Source organism: Oryzias latipes, chromosome 22, assembly GCF_053564925.1.
Source record: "Oryzias latipes strain Hd-rR chromosome 22, Olatipes_Hd-rR_3.1".
Taxonomy (NCBI): Eukaryota; Metazoa; Chordata; class Actinopteri; order Beloniformes; family Adrianichthyidae; genus Oryzias; species Oryzias latipes.
In genome coordinates, this window is record NC_136258.1 from 29,293,330 (window position 1) to 29,315,762 (window position 22,433).

General features: G+C 43.4%; 1 protein-coding gene and 2 long non-coding RNA genes across 14 annotated transcripts in view; 2 read left to right on the plus strand and 1 right to left on the minus strand.

Moving 5' to 3' along the window:
- Nucleotides 1-22,433, minus strand: part of pacs2 (phosphofurin acidic cluster sorting protein 2) — a 48,297-nt gene that overhangs the window by 15,012 nt on the left and 10,852 nt on the right. For 5 of the 12 annotated variants that reach the window (XM_023951633.2, XM_023951632.2, XM_078941196.1 and 2 more), the window contains exons 2-12: nt 5,315-5,402; nt 4,724-4,813; nt 4,439-4,564; nt 2,735-2,897; nt 2,512-2,585; nt 2,321-2,401; nt 1,773-1,832; nt 1,487-1,641; nt 642-732; nt 327-398; nt 51-175 (exon numbers count right to left, since the gene is read on the minus strand). In XM_023951633.2, the coding sequence (XP_023807401.1) occupies nt 51-175; nt 327-398; nt 642-732; nt 1,487-1,641; nt 1,773-1,832; nt 2,321-2,401; nt 2,512-2,585; nt 2,735-2,897; nt 4,439-4,564; nt 4,724-4,813; nt 5,315-5,402 (1,125 nt within the window). Of the gene's footprint in view, nt 1-50; nt 176-326; nt 399-641; nt 733-1,486; nt 1,642-1,772; nt 1,833-2,320; nt 2,402-2,511; nt 2,586-2,734; nt 2,898-4,438; nt 4,565-4,723; nt 4,814-5,314; nt 5,403-15,324; nt 15,378-15,466; nt 15,931-22,433 lie in introns of those variants that run through there. The other 7 variants (XM_020713509.3, XM_078941195.1, XM_020713508.3 and 4 more) reach the window with 3 other exon arrangements.
- LOC144989140 (uncharacterized) lies at nt 100-3,938 on the plus strand. The gene is made up of 2 exons (XR_013653290.1): nt 100-745; nt 1,429-3,938. It is a non-coding gene; the product is annotated as an uncharacterized LOC144989140 (long non-coding RNA).
- On the plus strand, nt 16,423-20,405 carry LOC110017495 (uncharacterized). The gene is made up of 2 exons (XR_002292911.3): nt 16,423-17,517; nt 17,596-20,405. It is a non-coding gene; the product is annotated as an uncharacterized LOC110017495 (long non-coding RNA).

Below are 22,433 nucleotides of genomic sequence, written 5' to 3' on the forward strand. Positions count from 1 at the left end.
TGAAGCTTTCTCTGCAGCTCAGACTAAAAAGTTCTCCTCAAACTACAAACCTGTTGGAGGAAAGGATGAGGGACTCGGTTTTTGTCATTTTGCCACTAGGGGGCAGCCTCTCCAGGAACGTGTCCATGTTGTCCATCTCCAGCTCTGTGGTGGGGGTCACGGCCTCCGGCTGCTCCTGCGGGACACGAAGGTGTTGGAGGAACATCAGGAGCCTGGAGTCCTCAAGCTTCCCGCCTTAAAAACTTCAAACTGAATATGTTTATCTCTATTTCTGCTTCATGACCTTTTCCATCTCCTCCATCATGATAACGTGAAGCTCTACTCACAAAGCCGTTGTTGTCCGACACGCTCTCATCCGGATAGTTGGCTCCGCCGCATTTGCTCTTTTCCAGATCAATCTGGGAAAATGGGATGGAAGAAAAAAACGATTTCCTGGTTGTGAACCAGAGAGAAAGTCCGAGTTTGTTCCAAACCCTCTTGGCAGGAGGAACATTCTGGAGGAACCCGTCATACATGGGGGGGTTCCTGTGACCATGAAAGCTGTATAGCTGGAGCTCAGAACGCCTGGCTGATATCTGCTGATTCCCGTCCACCTTGCTGCAGATTTAACCCCCGGGGGAGTTTGTGGCTGAGGGTCTCACCGGGCTCGGAGGCTCCCGGTGGCTCCGGCTGCTGTGGATGCTGCCGATCTCCGTCTGGGAGCTGGAGAGCGAGAGCCCCTCGAAGTATGGCCTGAAAGAGAAAGGTAATGAAGGGAACGTCCTTGACCCTTGTGATATCTTGTGGGGTCCAGATGACCCCACAAGAAATGTAATTATTATATTATATTAAATATTTAATTCTTAATCGACGATTCAATTTACAATTCAGGATTGCAGTTTGCAAACACATTTTGCAATTAAGAAATTCAATATTAAATCACACCACCGAGCATCGGTGCTACCCGCCCCTCCCCCCCTGATCAAAGGTGCATGTGACAAATTCATCTAAAACTTTTTTTCTGAAAAAAAAAAATTCTGTTGGTTTTATCTCCATAGCAACCATTTTATTTTTTGTTTGCCTGGGGGTGACGAACAGGTCGATGCCATTTTCAGAAGAATCTGCTGAAGTAAATTTTTGGATTTCCTTAGCAACTGAGGTTTTTCATTAACCACGCCCACATTCCTACTAAGTTCACATCATATGTGATATCGTTTCATTCAGCTTTACCTACTTATTCTTGTATTAAACTTTCACAATGTTCAGGTGAAAATTGTGCGAGCAACAGAGGAACGCCCCTTTTGAGAGCTCGCCACGCTAACAGTAACACCTTCTAATTCCTGCCTATTTTCAAACATCATCGCCTCGAGGAAATGTTTGTTTCAAGCTAAAACTCTTTTCCCTAATGTCTTTTTTTCTATCCTCCCTTTGACCCGGTTCTGCTCTCAGGCGCCTCTTCTCCGGTGGACGATCAGAGTCCAGGTTTCGGACCCTCAGAGCTCCTTACTTCAGTTTGGGTTTTGGCGTGCTGAGGACGCTGTCGTCGTCATCCAGTTCTGGCCCGCTGTCGCTGGGGTTCTCAAACTCCACGCTGTCCAGGTCCAGATCCTCCTCCTCCACCTCAGGAGGCGGCTCCGCTGGGTCCTGCTCCGAGTCCAGAACCTTCGTCAGCAGAAGACACAGCTTTGCCTTTCCAGAACCAAACACCCCCTCCTCTGCAGAAACACCCCCTCCTCTGCAGAAACAACCCCCCTCCTCTGCAGAAACACCCCCTCCTCTGCAGAAACACTCACCTCCTCTGAGACCCGGAAGCGCTTCAGGAGCGCCACCACGCGCTGCCTGAAGTTCTGCTGCTGTAACAGAAACACAAGGTGTGGTTGATGGGAGCTCCGGCACGCTCCACCACAGCTTCTCATGAGACCATCATTCTTGTAGACTTGTATTACGGGGGGGTCAAACTCAGTCACACAGGGGGGCGAAATCCAAAACAAGCTTTAGGTTTTGGGCGGAACGAGATGAACATTTACTGAACACACTAAAGGTAAACTTTTAAAACTTTAGAACTGACCTTTTTGAACATAAACTTGAATATAGACATGAATATTGATCCAGAATAAATCAAGTTAAACCTTAAATAATGTATAATATAAAATAACTAATCAGTGGGGTAACTCCAAAAATATTTGCGTTTTCCTTAATTTTGTGCAACACCAACAGTAAAAATCCTCCAAAAAGCCTCAATCCATGGGCAATCCACGACAGCCCGTATGGCCCGTTCCTGAAACTACTCCTGGCCTAAAAGTGCTGATTCAGCAGGAATCGACCGTCATGGCGTCCTTACTCTGGTGATGGACGGAGTCCTCACAATCGACCTGCGCTGCTTCTTCGGCTTTCGGACATCAAATTCGTCGTCTTCGAGGTCCTGAAACATCCAGGAAAAAGTCAAAGACCGTCTTTCCACTCATCAAAGGACTACAGCTGCAGCCAAGACGCTCCTCCAAAGGCCTTTAGACGGCATCCAGGTGGACTCACCTGTCCCTGCACGGCGTCGTCGCTGGCCTCCTGCTCTGAGGAGAAGCTCTCGTACTCCTCCTCTGAGTAGTTGTCTTCAGGAGAACACAAACAGAGAGATCAGACACGCGTCAGGCATTTGGAAAAGATCGTTTGACGGGTTGCCAGGTTCTCAGAATCAGCCGTGCAGAACGGATGAAGCGTGTCGCTGTGAAGGTGAGGAGCCTACAGAGGCAGAACCCACCGGAGCATTTGGTCTTCTGGCCTCCCTGCAGGGCCGCGTCCTCGTGGTCGATGGGCTGACTGGACAGGGAAAAGATCAGGATCTCGGCCACTTTTCCCAGCAGCTCCTTCTGGTTGCTGCAGAGCGGCAGAACCTGGCCACCTTCGGTCGGATGCTGCATCACCTGGAAGGAACGGGAAGAACTTTCCGAGCTCGTCTTCACGCGTCAGACTAACTAATCCGATCTCCTCTGGGGTGTCGGACATGAGAAAAATACTAAAGTCCTGTTTTGTTGAATAATCCAGAGTGGAGAAAAACTCCTCATCTTCTTCTCTGCATTATTTCTTTTCTGCTTTTGCTGCATTTATATCATTGAAGGAATAACATTTTAATTCTCTTTAATTACAGGTTTTCTAACATTTTGTCCATAATTAACGCCGTAGATCCGATTATTTGGCTACTTTGCAGCAGAACTGTTTTAATCTCTTTCCCCTTTTTTATCTAATTTGACTAAATTTGGATTTTCAGCAAATAATATGACATATTTAACAGCATTAATATTTTATCTTATCAATTTAAAAAAAATGAATGACGTAGCATTATTAGGATCACTTTTACATTATTCAGCAATTTTTACATTTTGTGCCAATTTTGTATTTTATTCTTTTAAGCAGTGTTTAAACTTCATTTAACGTAAAAAAAATTGTTGAAGAAAATTGTTTTTCCGTTTTTTTTTTTACTTTCTAAAATTGTTATTTGTGTTTGTTCATATTGAAAGTGTTAAACATTTTGTGCTAAATTTGATTTTTGTTTTGTCACACAGGCTAACTTTACTGAAAGTTTTTTTCATGGTTATTTGCTTTTTAGCCAAGTAAAAAATAAGTTTGTATATTTACTATGTTGTTGTTTTTTGTAAAACACAAATATGGAATAGAAACAAAAGCATCACCCAAAAATGGCGGGAAAAGGCTAACAAGTTTGATTTATTTTTATTTTATTCTTTAGTTATTCGCACATTTTAGATCTGAAGGCATAATACTGTTACCCAAAATTGTTTTGCCTTTTTCATTTAGTATTTATTAGTCATTAAAAGACTTATAATTGTTTAGATTTGAATTATTCTATTTTTCTGATTTTTGGCATTTACATGTAATTTTGCATTTATAGCCTCTTCTAAATGATTGTTTTGTCATTAATTAAATAAACTTAAAAAATGTATTTTCTACACGGAATTTAAGAAGTTTAATTTTTTAAAATAATTATTATAAAAATTCTTTTAGCTTTTATCCCCTTTCAAAAGCACAAAACACCGTTTCTATTTGACATTTTTTAGATTTGTACTCCAGTTTTCCAGACCTTGAACATATTTTTCAGCAAACTTTGTTTTTTATTTTTACTTATTAGAGTTGTTAGGTTACATTTTTTTGACCCAAAACCTAAACCAAGAATTAAATTCTTTACTTTTCTGGATTTAACCTGCGTTTTTCTTTTGTCTTTGGCTGTAAGTTCAGCTCACAGCTTTGTCCCTAATTCCTTCATCGGTTCTTCTCATCTAAACGAGGCGACGTTTCTGCAGAACAAACGGCTTCAATCTTTTTTTTTCATGTCTCATAAACGCAAACCTGAGATTCCTGGTAGGACTCTTCTGTCCACGCGTCCTTGAATAAATGGCGCTCTAGAGATGTACATTTTTTCTGACAGACCCGTCTTTAGTCGGTCCGGTACCTCTGCCATGTCGATGAATCCGACTGCCAGGGTCTTGTAGCCCAGGATGGTCCGGTTCTTGTAGCGTTTCCTCCTCTGGAGCATGATCTGCAGCTTGTTTCCATCCCGTTTTAAAAAGTGAGGGTACTGAGGAGACACCAGCAAAAGGAGACGAGGTCCCGCTGTCAGAAAACGTTCAAATCCACATTTCTACTGACAGTTCTAATGCTGTGAACAGCAAAAATGCTCATCCTGAAACAGGAGACATAAAGGTGAGTCCTTCGTTTAGCCACGTTTCTGGTTTACCTGCAGGGAAAAGGTGAGCGCCAGGTCAGTCTCCACAGACCCACTAGGGGGCAGCACAATCTCATGGGACCTCAAAATGCGTTTGGAGCCCTAAAAGACGGAAATCTCCCCATTATTATCATGTCATATATTCACACAAATGCATATGTACAAAAACAATTTACTATACAAACATAAAGAAACATATGTGGACATTTCTGTACATATAAGTATGTGTACATATGTATAGATACATATAAGTAAATGCAGATTCATCAAAAGTGGGTTGAACATCAGAGAACGGTTTGTATTTATTGAGAAAAAAATTCCAACATTTTACAAAAATACAAAAAAAAAGTGAAATTAGTTCCAAAAAATCTCCCCAAAAATGTTTCTCTGTTCCTATCAATGTATTTATGTTTTAAACAAACAAAGCAGATGAAAGAAACGTAAAGTTATTATTTCATTTTTCCATTTTTAAATGCACTGATTCCCTTTTTTCCATCATTTTCCTGCATCATCGTGTTCTCTGGTGTATAAATGTGCTTCTGCAGCAAACATGTCTCTTCCAGGCGTCTTTTTTTAATCTGCAGATCTGCGTTTTGGGATCACCTGGATTTTGACGGCGATGACCACAGAGATCAGCTCTTTGTCCAGTTCCTTCATGACGAACAGCTTCTTCAGAGTCAAACTGCACACCCTGCAGACACAGAGGACTCACTTTGAAGCGGCAGCGGCGGCTGGTCAGGTCAGTGATCCTGACCTTTTCAGACCCGGTGACAGTGACCCCCCCCACACAATCCTCTACATACAATATTGACGTTTATAGAAAACCTTTAAGTTCGTGGTTTTTAAAGGAAATAAACTTGGAGAAGAAGAAAAAGAAGCGCAAAGCGTTCTGGGAATGCGTCTGGACTCTTCAGAGAATAAACAGAGTTAATGGTGTAAACGTTTAGAATAGCATCGTGAGGCAGAAGTTGATGTTTACCCAGGCACAAGCTGGAAACTGCAGAACACACAGAGACATGGCAACCCGGGAAGGTTCTGATCAACCAGCCGGAAAAACAGGAAATGAATCATTTCAGCGGCTTTTAAAGAAGACTTCACAATAAAGAAAGCTGTAGTCCTTTATTTTTAAGCTGCAAACTGTTTCAGGTTCTTTCCAAACACACTTCGTTTCTGAAGGTTTTACTGAGTACGTGAATAATCTACGTGTCCAGCTGTAATTCAGCGAGCGGTTGAGTTCTGCCGCGCTTTTGGACGTCAAATCAGAGGAAAAATCTTCATTTTACACTTTCAGTAATATAAAGAAGATTGAAAATAAATTTTAAAAAACATGTCAATTGTTATTCAGTTCCAACCTGGATCCGTTTTTACTTTCTCTGGATGCCTGAATGCCCTTTAAAAATCATTCCCCAGCATTCCTCCTGCTGTCTGTCCACTCCAGGCAGCAGAACTCTGCATCCCTTCATCAGGACGAAGGATGAAGGTCTCCGTCTAAACGTCAGGATGCAGGTTCCAAACCCGCAAACCGTTTCACTGCAGTGACTGAAGCACAAAAAGCGGATCCACCTTCAGACTGCAGAACCTCCAGAACCATGGAAGTCACAGACTCTGAAGGAGGTCTTGTTGTTGTTGTGAGGCTGCAGGTCTGTGTGGCAGTGAATTCCAAAAACTTTTGGTTTTCTTATAAACTTAACTACATTTTTATTCTGTTGTGGAAAAGGTAAACCACGGATGTTTGGTTCCAGAAAGTCTCAGAACATCCGGTCCCTTTGATTTCATCCAGAGTCTGTTTTCCTGCTGCCAAAGGCTCACATAACGAGTTTGACGTGTTTTCCTAACGGCCGTTATTTGGATAGCCCAAAGCCAAACGCCTCCTTCATGGACGACCGACCGGCAGAGAAACGTGGAAACGGTTCTCCCAACTTTAGATTAAATCATAGAAAACCCTCCTCTCTGTGTGTGTGTGTCTTTAGGTGTGCCTGTGTGTGGATGATTGTGTTTGTGAATGTATGCATGTGTGTATGGATTTGTATAACAAAACGTGTGTGACTGTGCGTTATTGTGTGCTCATCTTTGCATGTTTGTGTTGGTGTGTGCATGTGTGTGTTGGTGTGTGCATGTGTGTGAATGTGTGTGTTGGTGTGTGCATGTGTGTGTGTGCGTGTGCTGAGGTTTAACAATCCCGTCACGATGTTTTGGGAAACTTCCTGTCGGGTCGGGGGTGAAAGAAGAGTTTTTCTGAAAGAGGCTTTTATTTTGAGGGTTTTTAGGTCCTTTTGTTTTGAAAAGCTCTCTCTTGGCCTTCCACAGTGGATGGAGACTCCAATCCCTCTGGATGACATCAGTGCTGAACTATTCCAGGCCAGAAAAACAAGGCAGTGAGTGACACGCCGCAGCAGAAGAGGCTTTTCACACAGAATTCTGGGTAAACGGCCACAGACAATGAGCTCAATGACCAGCACGCCGTTTTCTCCGCCAACAAACAGAGGAGAGGATTGACCATGAAATCTAACTCCTGTGCGACTCAGCCGTCCCGAGAACAGGAAATGGAAAGGTGAGGCGGCAAACAAAAGACAGCGGCGGCGGTTTGAGTCAAGACCTGTTTGCAGAGCCACAGATTAGGAGGCGGAGCATCAATCAGTAGAAAGGAAGACGGCGAGACTCAGAGCAGAAGAAACAGCGTAAGCAGCCAAATGAAGGCGAGCTTCGTCTGCAGGCCGCCTGCGCAGACGATGCTCAGTTCTGTGTCCTGGCATGTTTGCATTGGTGCCAAACGCACAGCTCCTTCTGCTTCAGCCAAATGCACGGCGGCGGCTGCATGGTGAGAAGCAGCTGAAGGTCAAATGGAACCTGCTGCTTTTTTAGACGTATAAAAATGTCCTCTGCTGCATTTTTGGGTTTTCTGACGTCTGGCTCAAACATGGCGGCATTTGTATCACTTCAATTCAACTTTATTTGTATAGCCTAAATTCACAACAACAGTCGTCTCGATGGGCTTCATATCTGTCATAAAAAAGTTAAACATAAAATCCAAATAATCATGAATACGTAGAATTCAATAGGAAAATACTAAACTGAACTAACAAACTGACTAAACTAAACTGGACATTCCTGCCCTTGGACCCCCCTTCGCGGTAAGTATCGCCAAGAATGGCAACTGAACTGATTTCCTGTGGTTGGAGCCGGAATAAACCATTTTCTACGGGGGGTGGGGGGGTCACACTCACTGACTCCAGTTCTCAGAAACATGCAGGAACACCAGAGGAAACCGTCTGAACGTTCTGCTGTTCCGTCTGGAAGAACCGTCGACGATTGGAACCAAAATGTTCCTGACCCACGTAGAACCGAGCTGGGCTCTTCTCAGATTCCCAGATTCTGCTCTGAACTCAAACCAAAACAAGTCAAATCGTCGCCATGACGACAGCGGATCCAGAATGAGAAGGAAGTGAAGCAGAATTTACTGCTCAGACACAAAAACGGATCAAAGTTATTGCTGAGAGGTTTTCTATTATTCTATTTAAACATAAGGTTAAAAAAATATTCAAGGAAACTTCAAAGAAACACGGAAAAGGTCAAAACATAAAATATTTTTTCCCGCCTTTTTCCGGGTCACAGTTAAAAAATTACATGTTTTTTTTTTCTTAATCTGTCTTGTCTGCATAGATAAAGGTTCAATTAAAAAAGGAAAAATAAATATTTAGCAAAGTTCATATAAAAATACATTGTTATCTCATTGTTGTAACTAAAATAGTACATTACTACCCAGTCTAGTTTTAGGGCAAAGATGTCCTGCCACCATGTTTAATTAGTGACATTAAGAGTGTTGGTCCAATTCCCGGTTCAGAAGCGGAGGCTCAGAAAGTGGATCTGCGGTTTCTCTGCAGGCCTCAGCGTTTGAGGCCCTCGGCTCACATCAGACGCTCCGTCGGCGAGCGCGGCCGGCGAGGACGGATTGGATTTACTTTCATGTTTGAAACCCGAAGTGACACCTGCTGCACATAAAACCACCGACAGCACTCGCATATGCCCCGCCCATGGGAGGAGTCTCGTTTTTCACGACGTATGGAGATCGGAAGCCATGAAAAATGTCTTCTAAATATAGAAATCATGGAAATATTCACTAAACAAGGATGTAAGATAACAAAAAACCCATGAAGGGATTTTTTTATTCCTTTTTCCAAATAAGTCAATCTGAAAACGAGAAAAGAGTCAAACAAACAAAAATACGGTTTTCCGGGTGAACATGGCTGGCTAGAGGTTGTGTCTGTGCTGAGCTCCCGCTACCACCAAGCTTATTAAGCAGCAAAACGGAATTCTGTCAACATTACAACCCAGAATACGTGCCTGTTCATTATCTTAAATACTTCAAGCGTAAAACTTTAAACATTTAACGACGGACAATGTCAAAACAAACTAAAATTCAACCAAAGAAAGTGACGCCCGCCATGACTGCTAGCGCTAGCCAAACGGAGGAGCTGGCAGGAGACCAGATTTCAGCACAGACTTCGGCTCTCATTCGTGAGGTGACCCGAAGCTTTACAGAGATAATGGAGCAGAAATTCTCTAAGCTCTCGGAGACTCTGGAGACAATCTCCTCTACGCTGGAAAGTAATACTACTCGCATTACTGCGGCAGAACAGAGGGTTTCTGATGTGGAGGACACGGTCGCCGAGTTGGCCGGGAGGTTAACCGATGCAGAGAAGAAAATCAAGGCAATGGAGAATGCTTTGGATGACGTGGAGAACAGAAGCAGACGGGAAAACATCCGCATTATCAACCTGAAGGAAGGTACTGAGGGTAAAAACCCCATTCAGTTCTTTGAAAAATGGTTACCCTCACTGCTCGGCTTGGATAAGAGCCCCAATGCTGAAGCCCGTATTAAAGTGGACCGCGCGCACCGCAGCCTGGCGCCCCGCGGTGCGCGCCCGCGACCGGTGATAATTAAGCTCCACAATCCCAGAGACAAGCAGCGGATCATGTCAGCAGTGAAAACGTTGCCCAGGCTTCAATATGAAGGACAACAACTCTTCATACACCAGGATCTTTCTGTAGCGGTTCGGGAGAAAAGGCGCGGCTTCAACGACACCTGCCGGTCCCTGATTGAAAGAGGCATTCGATTTAACATGCGCTACCCAGCTACGCTTGTCATCACACATAACGGCATTGAAAAGAAGTTCACGTCGCCGGGGGCCGCACAAAGCTTCATCAACGCTCTAGACTGAAGTAAGATTGAGACTAAGCCGGTTTATGCTTTCTGACTAAAACAAAGTTTAATAACAAGCAATAACTTTGCCTAAACTACACAAGTGCTTACAGATGAGGGTGATGTTTATGTCCATGTGTGCATGCATATATGCATATTTGAGGGAGGGGGGGAAAAAAGGGGTCATAGAACTGTTAATGGGTCCGTGGACTTTGTTTCAGGCATGTGTGAAGGGTTAACTTTTTGTCCTGATTCAATATTATGTTTTATAATTGACAGCATCTAGATTATGTTTTTGCTTGGTGGGGTGGAGGTGGGATAATTATTTTTCCTGTAGAGTGGAGACTGCTTTTGGCTACACCTGGTTCTGTTATACCACCTGTTGGGTGGCTTTTTATGTTGCAAATAGATTTTCTCAAATATTTGCTTTACTACTGACTTATGTTTTGCTGGTTCTGTGTGTTCTTTTTTGGCCATCAAGGAATGATGGTACTGTTCTTTCCAGCACAGCTGACTTGGCGTATTGGTCAACATGGACAGCACATCCCTTTTTTCTCTATGATGGGTTTCAGTTACTCAGGGTTACTTTACTGTATGATGTAACTGTCTGTTTTGCTAATAAGTAACACAAAAATCACAACTCTCAATGTCAAGGGAATTAATCATGTCATTAAGAGGCGAAAAGTCCTGTCTATGCTTAAGAAAGACGGGGTGCAGATTGCATTGTTACAAGAGACCCATCTGACCAACTTGGAACATTTAAAACTGAAACGAGACTGGGTAGGTCAAATTTATTATTCCTCTTTTAACTCTAAAAGCAGAGGTGTGGCAATATTAATCCATAAAAATTTAGCTTTAACTGTGGATAAAGTGATACAGCACGCAGATGGCCGTTACATCTTGGTTACAGGTCTGTTATATGGAGAAAAAATCCTATTAGGGAGTGTTTATGCACCTAACACCTTTGATAGCTCGTTTTACTCAAAATTTTTGGCAGAAGTCAGCTCAGTATCTTCAACTCACATACTAATTGGCGGTGACTTTAATTGTGGATTAACACCCAGCACAGATTATAATCCACCTAAAACTCAGGCACCCTCAAGAATGACAAGGGCTACAGTTGAACTGTGCTCAGATCTGGGTCTTTTTGATGCCTGGAGAATCTGTAACCCACGTACTAAAGATTTCACCTTCTTTTCACGCCCTCATCACTCTTTCTCTAGGATTGACTTTTTATTTGTTTCGAGATCAGTCCTGGATAGAACCCGGGTATGCTCAATCAATCCGTGTGTTCTTTCAGACCACTCATCGGTATCAATGGAATTTTTACCACCCTATCTTGACCCTTTATCCAGACATTGGCGTTTAAATCCAACTCTCCTTAATGATCCTTTATTTGTTAAATATTTAGAGGACCAGTGGAAGCTTTACATCTCCAAAAATGACCTACCTGAGGTCAGTGCCTCCACTCTATGGGAAGCAGGTAAAGCATATCTCAGAGGCTCCATCATCTCTTATACTGCAGCAAAAAAGAAAAAAACCCTGGCCAGACAGTTAGAACTTGAACAACTCATTGCTACTCTAGAGAGGGATTTTAAACAGTCCCGTGCCATAGTGGTGCTCGGAAAACTCGATGCTGCTAGATCAGCTCTGGACCAACTACTGACTCAGAATGCACAAACGGCAATATTCTATGCAAAACACAGACTATTTGATTCAGGTAATAAACCAGGACGCCTTCTTGCCCGACTGGCACAAGGGAAAAACAGATCCTATCTGATATCTTCCCTCAAAGACAAAAAAAACAACCTGCACTATGAAACCAAACAAATAAGTAAAATCTTAAAAGAATATTTTCAAGAACTGTACTCTTCCGAATATCAAGAAGCTGTCAGCCCCCCTGAAGACTTTCTTGACCATATTAATCTTCCAACAGTATCTGAACAAGACAGATCAGACCTTTGCAGACCTATAAAGACTCAGGAGGTCATAGAGGCAATTAAATCTTTAAAGGCTGGAAAGGCCCCTGGCCCAGACGGATTTGGGGCTGATTTTTACAAAAAAATGGCCAAACATATTGCACAACCATTATTAAATATGTATTTGGAAGCCTTTAGGCGGGACTCGCTCCCACCCACAATGAATCTTGCCCACATTACCCTAATTCTGAAAGAAAACAGACCTCCAGATCTATGTACCTCCTATAGACCAATCAGTCTGCTTGGTGTTGACTGTAAAATTTTATCAAAAATCTTGGCGAGGAGACTAGAGGGGGTTCTGCCATCACTGGTGAAGTCTGACCAGACAGGATTTATCAAGGGCAGATACTCCCACTCAAATGTACGTCGCCTTTTAAATGTTCTGCAATTTTCACAAAACACAAACTACAGGGCTTTAGCAATCTCATTAGATGCCGAGAAGGCGTTTGACCGGGTGGAGTGGGAGTACCTATTCAAGATTCTTGACAGGTTTGGTTTGGGTTCTGAATTTGGTCGGTGGGTGAAATTACTATACAGGGCACCAGCTGCAAGGATACTGGTTAACGGTTCAGTTTCTGACATGTTTCCCCTGGGCAGGGGAACACGTCAGGGATGCCCGCTGTCCCCCTTATTATTTGCGCTTGCATTGGAGCCATTAGCGGAAGCCATAAGAACCAATCCTAAGATTTCCGGGGTCAAATTAGGAGTTACGGAGTACAAAATCTCCCTGTATGCCGATGACGTGCTATTATTTCTTACTAACCCAGTGACATCGATCCCAGTGTTAACCGCAATTATTGGCAAATTTGGTCAGCTCTCCGGGTATAAAATTAATTTTGATAAATCTGAAGCTTTGTTCTTGGGGGATCAAAAACAGTGGGTTCCTCCATTAGACTTTCCATTTAGGCGGTCAAGCACTGGCTTTACCTATTTGGGTATCAGAGTTAGTGCAAATATTGCTGAACTATACAAATTAAATTTTGGTCCAGTTCTGGCCTCGGTGAAAAGGGACCTTAATAGGTGGTTTGACCTCCCATTGTCGTGGCTAGGTAGAATAAGTTTGATAAAAATGAATATTCTGCCTAGGGTACTATATCCTATGCAAATGTTACCTCTCAAAATTAATAGGAAAACATTCTCAGAACTGGAGAAATGCTTATCTAAGTTTATCTGGCATGGGAAGAAACCTAGATTGAAAATTAGGACTTTACAACTGCCATATGAGAGGGGGGGTCAGGCTCTTCCTAATTTTTTATTTTATTTCTGGGCTTGTCATGCACGAATAGTGTCGGGGTGGTTACACGCTTTTTTACATCAGGGGGAGTTAGCTGTGGACAGTTGGTGTTGTGACCCATTGTCACCTCTCAGTCTCTTATTCACAGATGTAGTTGGTCTCCCAGTTGAGGTTAAGAACAATAATGTTATGCTCACTACAATTAAGGTTTGGCGTGACATTGTGACTTTTTGTGGACGAAGGAAGTTTTCTAGTGCAATGCAACCTCTAATTAAAAATAAAGCTTTCCCACCAGGTATAAGCTTTAGTATATATGACCAATGGTACACTAAGGGCTTAAGATTTGTAAGTAACCTTTTTGAAAAAGGTGATTTTATGTCTTTTAGACAAATTCAAAGTAAATATAATATCCCACAGAAACACTTTTTTGGCTTTCTCCAAGTGAGACACTTTGTAAAATCATCTCTCACCTTTCCAGCTGATCAACCTATATTGAATTCCCTTGAAAACTTCCTTATTAAAGTTAATGACGATGCCACAACCAAAAAGAACTTTATTTCACTTTTTCACGAACAATTAATGCTTTTAAACCCCCTCTCAACTGGAGGAACTAGGATTCTTTGGAGCCGGGATTTGGGAGTGGAGCTCAGTAGTAAAACGTGGTCTAAAGCTTTTGTATCTGCCAAGACAGTATTCACCTGCAACAGACTTAGAGAAAATCAATATAGAATTCTGCACAGACTTCAATACACTCCAGAGCTTCTGCATAGATTAAATCCTCAATCTTCCCCTCTTTGTATAAAATGTAAAACTGGTTTAGGAACATACTATCACTGCATCTGGCAATGTCCTTTGATCATTAGATTCTGGAAAAATATTGTAACAGAAGTCAGTTGTATTTTTCATAAAACAATCCCTCTGAACCCAGCGTTATTTCTTCTTGGCGTGTCAGTGGAGAGACCACCTCTATCTGGTCAGGAGATGGTTTTATTACAGAAGCTTTTACACCTGGCGAGACGATGCATACTGCTGCAGTGGATTCAGGGACAACCTCCTTCTGTCACACAGTGGTACAGAGAGGCATTCAAAGTTCTTCCTATGGAACGCCTCAGTGCCCTCTTAAAGGGCAACTCTGATGCTTTTTATAAATTATGGAAGCCTCTGCTTGATCATCTTCCTGGTGATTTAGTCAACATTCTTTATAAAGGCAGTCCAAATGTTGTCCTCTGATTGAACTAATGATGACTAGGTTCCCCATGACATAATTTATGTCATTATTTATTTACTAGTTGTATGTAACTGGCTGATGTGTTGCCTCCGTGCTGTGACTTTGTGGTGCTGGAAATGTTCTTGTTTTTTATTTTATTTTATTTTTATTTTATTTTTAATGTTTTTTCTTCTCTCTTGTTTCTGTTTATTTTTCTCAAAATAACAATAAAAAATGTTAATACTAAAAACAAACAAAAATACATAAATATGCAAAAGAGATATGAGGGAATTTAAAGGAGGGAAATTTAAATATTTAGATTTTAAAAATTAGAGAGAGCAAAACTACAAACTTTAAAGAAAAAAACAACAAAAAAAGCAGATTAAACAAATAAAAGATCCGAGAACATAAAATGGAGACGGATTGAGCACCGACAGAAAAACGACATGAGCCTAAAAGATAATCATAAATAAAATAGTAAAAGAGAAATACAAAAAGCAAGAAAATGTTGCAGAACACTTCACATATCACATATTTTAGGCATTTCTTTACTAAAAGTGTTTTTTTGCATTAATTTTTTTTGGATCGGGGGCTTTTTAATATTCACGCAGATATTCTGTCAGTTTCTGGCTCCTTAAAAGGTTCGGTGCTGCAGAATCTGTCGGTTCTGATCCGACTGGACCACATTGTCAGTCTCTGCAGTGAGGAGAGCCGGAGGGATCAAACTCTACGGTTAAACTCAATTTCCAGCGTTTATCCACTCTCTCTTCACTGGTTCTGTTTTCAATTGGATTATTCTGAGATCAAATTGGCTTAAATTGGAAGGACCGGCAGGAGAGTCCATGATGGAGCTGGAGGTTCCCCCGCAGACGGAGGGGGGCGGATGGGCGAGATGACGACGAAAGCCGGTGAGACGCTCCACCACAGCTCGGCGCGTGAGGTCCAAATATGTGCGGTCTTCTCGTCTGTGGGGAAATATATTGCAGAACTAACCTCGGCAGCGGGGTTGTCATGGTTACGTCCAGCTCCAGCTGACAGTTATCCGTCTGCACGTGAAGGATCAGCAAGGAGGTTACCACGGCAACGGCGCTGAGCCGCTAGATGAAAAACGATGGATTTCATTTCATCCTCAGACCTGGCCTCCGCGAACGTCTGGATCGACCTCCGTCCTCTGGTGTTCCACGTGTGAGGTTCTCCTGCGGCTCCTGACCCCCCCGTGGGGGTCACACGGCTGACCCGAACCCAAACACCTCCCGGGGTTCTGGAACTCCTCAGTCCTCCGCAGCTGGAGTTCTTGGGTGTCAGAGGCGGTGAGGAACATGAGATCTTCCCACGGCTCCTCAGCTGGAGACCTTTGAGCGGCGACGTTCTGCTCCGGCTTCATTCCACACATCTGGAGGGTCCGTCGCTACGGGAACCGTGTCACAGACGTATGAAGTGTCTTTAGCTCTGCGGTGTAAATGTGGCCTTGGAACTGTCAGGAACATGCAATCATCTCAGATTCTAGAAGCTTCAGGTGAAAAAAAGTGAAGGTTCATGAAGACAAGCAGGAGGCTGAAGAGGAGAACGTTTTCCTTCGCCACGGACTCAAACCCTGCCGGTTAGGTTCCCACTCCTCCTGCTGGTTCCTGCAGAACGTCTCACATGTTCTTCACGTGTTTCACATTCATTTCCTCTTTTCCGTCTTATCTGCAGCTCAGAGGGCGCAGGCTGAAAGGAGATCTTCCTGCATGCTAAGACATTTGGGGGAGGGGGGTGGGGGGGTTATTTCGGACAGGGCCGGTAACCTGAGATTGAGCGTTACATCACATTCCAGCTGCTTGAACATTCTAAACACTCACACGGCGTGCTCTGCCTCCCAGACATGCCTGACTCCGCCCCCTTTCCTGCTGGTTGCAGGAGTCCTGTCCTCCTCTTCCTCCTTCCTGAACACCTCTGGCTTTGCGATGCAAACTGACAGCAGGACGGGCGAGGAGAACACGGAGCCCACAGCGGCTGTGAGGAAACAGATGGATTCAGCCGCCGTCCCGACGGCGTTTACGGACGACAGATCGACGCCAGAGCAGAAACCCAAGCTTCAGATGGAGGAGAAGACCCCCCTCCCACTGAGGTTCTCCTCCCCTGACATGGTGATTACAGTCGGTTGAAGCACCGGAGCAGAGGGGGCTCTAATGGGGGGGAACCGACGCCCGTGGTTCTGTTGATTAACGGAAAGAAGAAGAAAAAACGCCAAAGAATGTTGACAAGTTTACGAGATTTTAATATAAAGGTGTTTTAAAACTGTTGGCATGTAAAAAAAACTATCAAATTAGGGATCAAAGGTGGAGAAAAACTGTTGTTCATGGAGGAAAAAGCCACGATCCTCAGCGAAACAAACCAGAAATCGGAACCCAAAGAACCTCCAATGACACCAAAGGTCGACTCCAGGGTCAAAGCACATCAGAGTCAAACATCAGGAGACGCTGGAGCCAAAGTGGAGACAACGGAGGAAAAGACCGGAATCCCCCACAATGCATTTCAGCGAGTATTTTGGACGAAGGAGAACAAACGCTGAAACTTTGAGGGAACTCTTTGTTCACAGAAATGCAGCTCTCTCTTCGAGGAGAGAGGACTGCTGTGAGACACGGAGGAGGCTTGCTTATGGTCTGGGCTGCTTTGAAACGTCTGGCTGGAACGGGTCAGTGAGACATTACAGTCACTCTGGAGCCAAACGTGCTTCCAGAGGGTTTCCTCTCGCCCTTCATGCGTCCAAAACACCGGAGGGATCTGCAACGTCCTCCTGTGAGCCCAGAGGAACCCGGAGACGATCGTGTGGAGTAGATCCAACGGATCCAGATCCAACGGGACTCGATTTTGTGCCGATAAGACCAGAAGAGACTTCTTTTACGATTCAAATGTTTGGAGATCCAGAGAACCCGAGGAGGAAGACGAGCCTTCAGAGCAGAAAGAGATGATCCTCAGTGAGACCGGACCGGCGCACGGAACCGGTTCTGTTCTGCGGAGACTCTTATCTAAATGACAGTGATAATGTAAAGTGTGTCAATTCAGCCGACGGTTAATCGTGGGACGGATTTGTTCCAAAGTTAATAAAAGCAAAAGGCGCAGACAGGAAGCACAAAAACGGACATCCTATTAGTAAAGAGCAGCAGCGGGGATTAATGTGACAGAATGGGAGCACGCATGCAGGTGAGCAGGATTTTAACGCCACATTCAGTCCGGTTGCTTCATTTTTGAGTCAATAACACTGAGATTTCTCTGTTTTAGGTGATGTGAAGCTTTTATTTTGAAAGGGCTCCTCCATTTAATTATTTTTTCTGCCAAAGACGGAAACAGCAGCGTCTGCGTTTAAGATCACAAATATGATTTTCATCTACAGTTCAGGGTTTTATTCCTCTGACTCCCTTGTTAATCTGTCACAGGGACTTTTCGCAGCCCAATCCCTAATCTCTGCGTCTCATCTGGGAAAACGCTCAGCTGCTGAGTCAGCTTGAAAAGAAAAGCCTGCGGTTTAAATAGGACACTTCTGCTTGCCTCCTGTGGGATGGTGGGTGGGGGGGGTCCTGCTGGACCGATACCTGGCCTGCCGGGTTCAAACTGTCTACAAACCTGCAGGACGCTGCACGTTTGGGAGGGAGAAAGGGGAAAAGGGGGGCTTCAGAACGACATAAATATTACATTTACTTTTAAACGTGAGAGTAAACCTTTTAGACTAAATGTTTTGGGACAACGTTAAGGTGAAAACGTGACGGATGGACAAACATGTTACGGTTTCAGGCGACATCAGTTACTGCATGAGATGTCATGAAAGTGGTCAAAGTAACTCATTACTACCAGAGTATCACCAGTTTCTCTCTTTATTCTAGTATTTTCCACCAGCTTTACTCCTTCATTTTTCAGCTATTTCAACCATCCAACTATTCAAATGTTCAGCTCTTTCAGCTTTTTCTAGTTCTGTCTTTTGGTTCTTTAAATCCTTTACATTTTCAAGATTTTCCACGATTTCTGTCTCCATTGAAATAAATGGGGAATCCTTGGAGTAGAAGCTCGCTGGTTCGATACCCGGCTCTGGCATTTTTCACAGAAATATCTTTTCTGTTATTGTGCTGTTTTCACTTTATTTATGCTCAACTTTGATCTTTTCTATATTTAATTATTTTTGCCAATTCTTACCCTTTAAGTTTCATTTTCATTTAACGATATAGCATTGAACCGTATATTTTCTTCTGGAAATGCAGCTCCTTCTAGTTTCCAGAAGGGATTCGATTCCATTCCAGTTTGAATTGACACGGTTTATGCATATTTGTGTAGAAATACAATTATAATCTATGTATGATATTCATATTAATCTGATACAGTTCACATTGTGTTGAATGTATTTAGTGAAATAATAATCATTTACAGCATACAGCTCCAAACAAAAATGTACAGATCATTAACATTGTAAAGGCTGTAAACTAACTCATATTACAAAATTAAATGTTCTGCCTCTCCTGGAGGGCGTTTCAGTTTAGCCACTAGGTGGAGCTCACGCCAAGGCGTTACACGTTATTCCAGAAGATTTGAGCTAAAAAGCGGCGCTTTAGACCACTTTAAAAATGTTTCCTTGAAAGAAAGTTCCTGCCTGCGAGTCTATAAAGCTGTGCATTTAGTCAGCAATGTTTGTTTAGGTCGAACGTTAGCGTTAGCCGTGCTATGGGAAATTCCATTATACGTTAGCATCAAGCTAGCGGACTTAGGCTTTGTGCTGATACGTTTTATGTCACTAGAAAAGGAAAGGCATAAACAATAGATCTCTACTTTTATGGATCAATTGATCTATTAAGCTTAGATCGCTTCAGATCGATTATTTGATTTCATCAAAGGAACAGATTCTCTAAAGTGTGGATGGATGGATGTTTTTATTTTTATGTTTTTTTCTAAATATTTTTAGAAAGAAATAAAAATGTAAACACAAAAAATACAAAACAAAGATACTTAATCCAGGTTCTGGTTATTAATGTTTTGTCTTTGTAATAATATGGTGGTGACTACCCACAATGCAGTGCAACACTGCAGCTGAAAAAAATCTCTTTCAATTTCTAATATTGACTGAAAATAATCAAAATCATCTGCAGATGAGCCAAAACTGTGTCAAAGACACCAAAACGTGAATCAGATCAAAGCAGAGAAGTAAAGTTTCTGACATGCTGCTGCTGCTGGATCTGAACTGGTTGGAAAACCGTCAATCTGTGAATAATAAACGTCTGGAGGCAAAGTCTAAACTCCATCCTGAAGGCCGCTCTCATGAATCAGACGTGCTGCATGAATCTGTGTCAGTAGATCATTAAGCTGTGAGCCCCGGAACAGTGACGGGCGAAGCCTCGGCCTCAAACCCCCCCATCATACGCCTGTAATCATTCCAGGAGGTGATCGGAAAACCTCCACCGGGGGCTGCAGATCATTCAGAGAGAGGAAAACAAGCAGAGAGGACTGCAGGACATTCAAATTCCCTTCATCTGTAAAAGGTTATGTCCTGAGACGCCAGGAGAGACCTGCTTTATTCCGCCATCACTCTGTATTTCCCTAATTAGCTTTAAAGGGAGGAACCGGCATAAAAGGAAGCCGAGCAAACAGGAACCTCGCAGAGAGAAAACAGAACAACATGTTTACCATCAAGGCTGCAGGAAACCAAAAACCTGTCCTGCGACCGCGCTCTCACAGAAGCGCTTTATTTTGAAGGGCAGAAGGTTGGTGAGAACCAAAACCCTCACCAGAAAACAGAACTGAGAGAGCTTGAGCTCCAAAATGCCCATAGGCACTTAGGCAGAGCAAAGACTAACCACCGTGAAGGAGAACAGCTTGGATGTGTCAAAGTCGCCTGGAAGAGATCAGGTGCTGCTGCTTCGTGAAGCTTCATCCATCACAACCTCAAACAGAATTCTGGGAGGAAAGCAGGTGAACCTTAACCTAAAAAAATGACCTAAAAAGATAAACCTAACTGAAGTAAACCTAGCATTCCAACATTTGTGATTAGTTTAGTTATTGTGTTTCTGTTTTTGTCTCTTCTGGCTGAATAAATGGTTTTTGTGTTTTCACTGTTTGTGGAGCCGTTGCGTTCTGTTGCGTTTGTCGTGTTCAATCGCTCAATTAAAAAAGATAGAAAAACTCTGTTCTTCATGCCCACAACTCTTCTTCCTTCATTTATTGGTGGATGGTAAGCCCAATAGGAAGAAGGCTTGCTGGATGGGGCGGGGCTTCTATGCCAAAGGCCTAGATTGCATTGAGAGGAAACTGGACTGGGAGGAGTCAAACCAGCAGACCAACATGGTATAAGACGGATCTGCAGGATCTACTGAGAAATCCACAGAAAAGTCTGACATCTTTGTGTCTAAAATACCAAACTTCACCTTTTGTACCGACGTTTTTAAGTAAAAACAAAACGTATCAAACCGCTCCCACAAGGAGCGAGAGGCGGAGCCTCACAGATCGAGTCGTCTTATATCCCGGTTAGAAAAGTAGCTACGAAAATAGCTCATATTTCATTTTTAAGAATTTCTTTTTTAATATTTCCTCTTGAAATCATAACCATGTCCAGATGAGGAGGCGGCACACACCGGAGCGAATGCAAACGCCACAAACGGCGTCTCCTCATCGTCGACAGAATGATTGAAGCGGTTCTCCAGAGGTTTCTTCATCTACGGTCCGGACCGCTTCATTTGGATCATGAAAGACAAATCCAGAGATGAAAACGTAACGTTTCTGGCAGAGCAGAGGAAATGAAAAACAACCTTATTTTGGAGGCCTGTGCTGCTCTTCATCCGCAGAGACCGGCTGAAGTGTTTGCATTTCATTAGTTCTGTGATGACTCAGACAGGGACGGCGCCGGCTCGCCGTTCTGTGGTCGTGTTTGCCGAGCCTCTGTGGGTCTGACCGTCACGACCCGCCGTTCTTCAGCTGCAGCCTTTGTTCTGAGTCTTTACTGGAGACGAACATGTTCTGGGTTTTTCTCATTCATGAAAATGGATGAGCTGGTACCGCTCGGTCCAATCCAACATTCTGAATGACCGTAAACAAAGCTTTTGGTCCAACAGGCCGTGTGGTTCTGTGACCAGTTGGAGGTTTTCTTTTTTTTCTTTTGGGGGGGGGGGGGTATTTGGAGATGCTCAAACAAAAGCGAAAAACCTCTATGTTTCCAAATATGGGCGAAAAGGCGGGACTAAGACAATTGGTGCATCCCACCCAGAACAGGAGTTCAGAGCTGATAATTAAATGATCGGATGTCAATCAAAAAGCCACACCCCTTTTTAATAAAAATCTTCCTCTTTGACCTCCTGGAGATGAAAAACGGTGATAATTCTCCTCCAGAACAGCCGTTACACGTAACCATAGAGACGTGAATAAAAAGTTTTGCATTTAGTCTGCTGGGTCGGTTCCAGCGGGGTTGTGTAAAAAGACACCTATTGGTGACCTGGTGAACTCACCTGGCTCCAGGTGCTTTGGGTCCTGACCAGCATCACTGAGGAATGGAAAGTTTCCACCTTTTTGGGGGGCGTGGCTTATTTCTTGGATTCTGTTCTGATCTGAAGCACAAAGTTCTGGATCAGAGCTCTGCTGCGACATGATTGACGTGTCTGTGGTTTTCACATCAACGTGAAACTTTCATGAGGTTTCTGACCCCCCGCCCCCCCTCCGTGGGGGACGCTCATCTCTGTTTTCTGGTTCTTCACTGAATCTAACTCTTCACTGGGAGGAGAAAAGCTGCACTTTGGCTGCGGTTTGGTGTTGCATCAGCAGATTTAACCACAAACTTTGACCTCCAGTAACCCCTCCTCCTCCTTCAACAGCCCCCGCCTCCAAAAGATCTCATTTGGTTTCATGTTTGGACCACAAAAAGCCAAACTGAAAATTGTCCTAAAGTTCCTCATCATTTGCTGTGTTCTGCTGGTTTTGACCCGTCGTGCTGCAGCGATCCACTCCGAGGTCAAAGGACCCGTTTGAGTCCGTTCTCTGAACCGAGCTGCTTTCAAACTTATCTGCTAAAACAAACATTTCAGCAACAGGTTGGCGTTCTGCTCCACAGAACTCCCAGAAACCCTTGCGTTTAGCGCCGGCGCTAGCAGTCA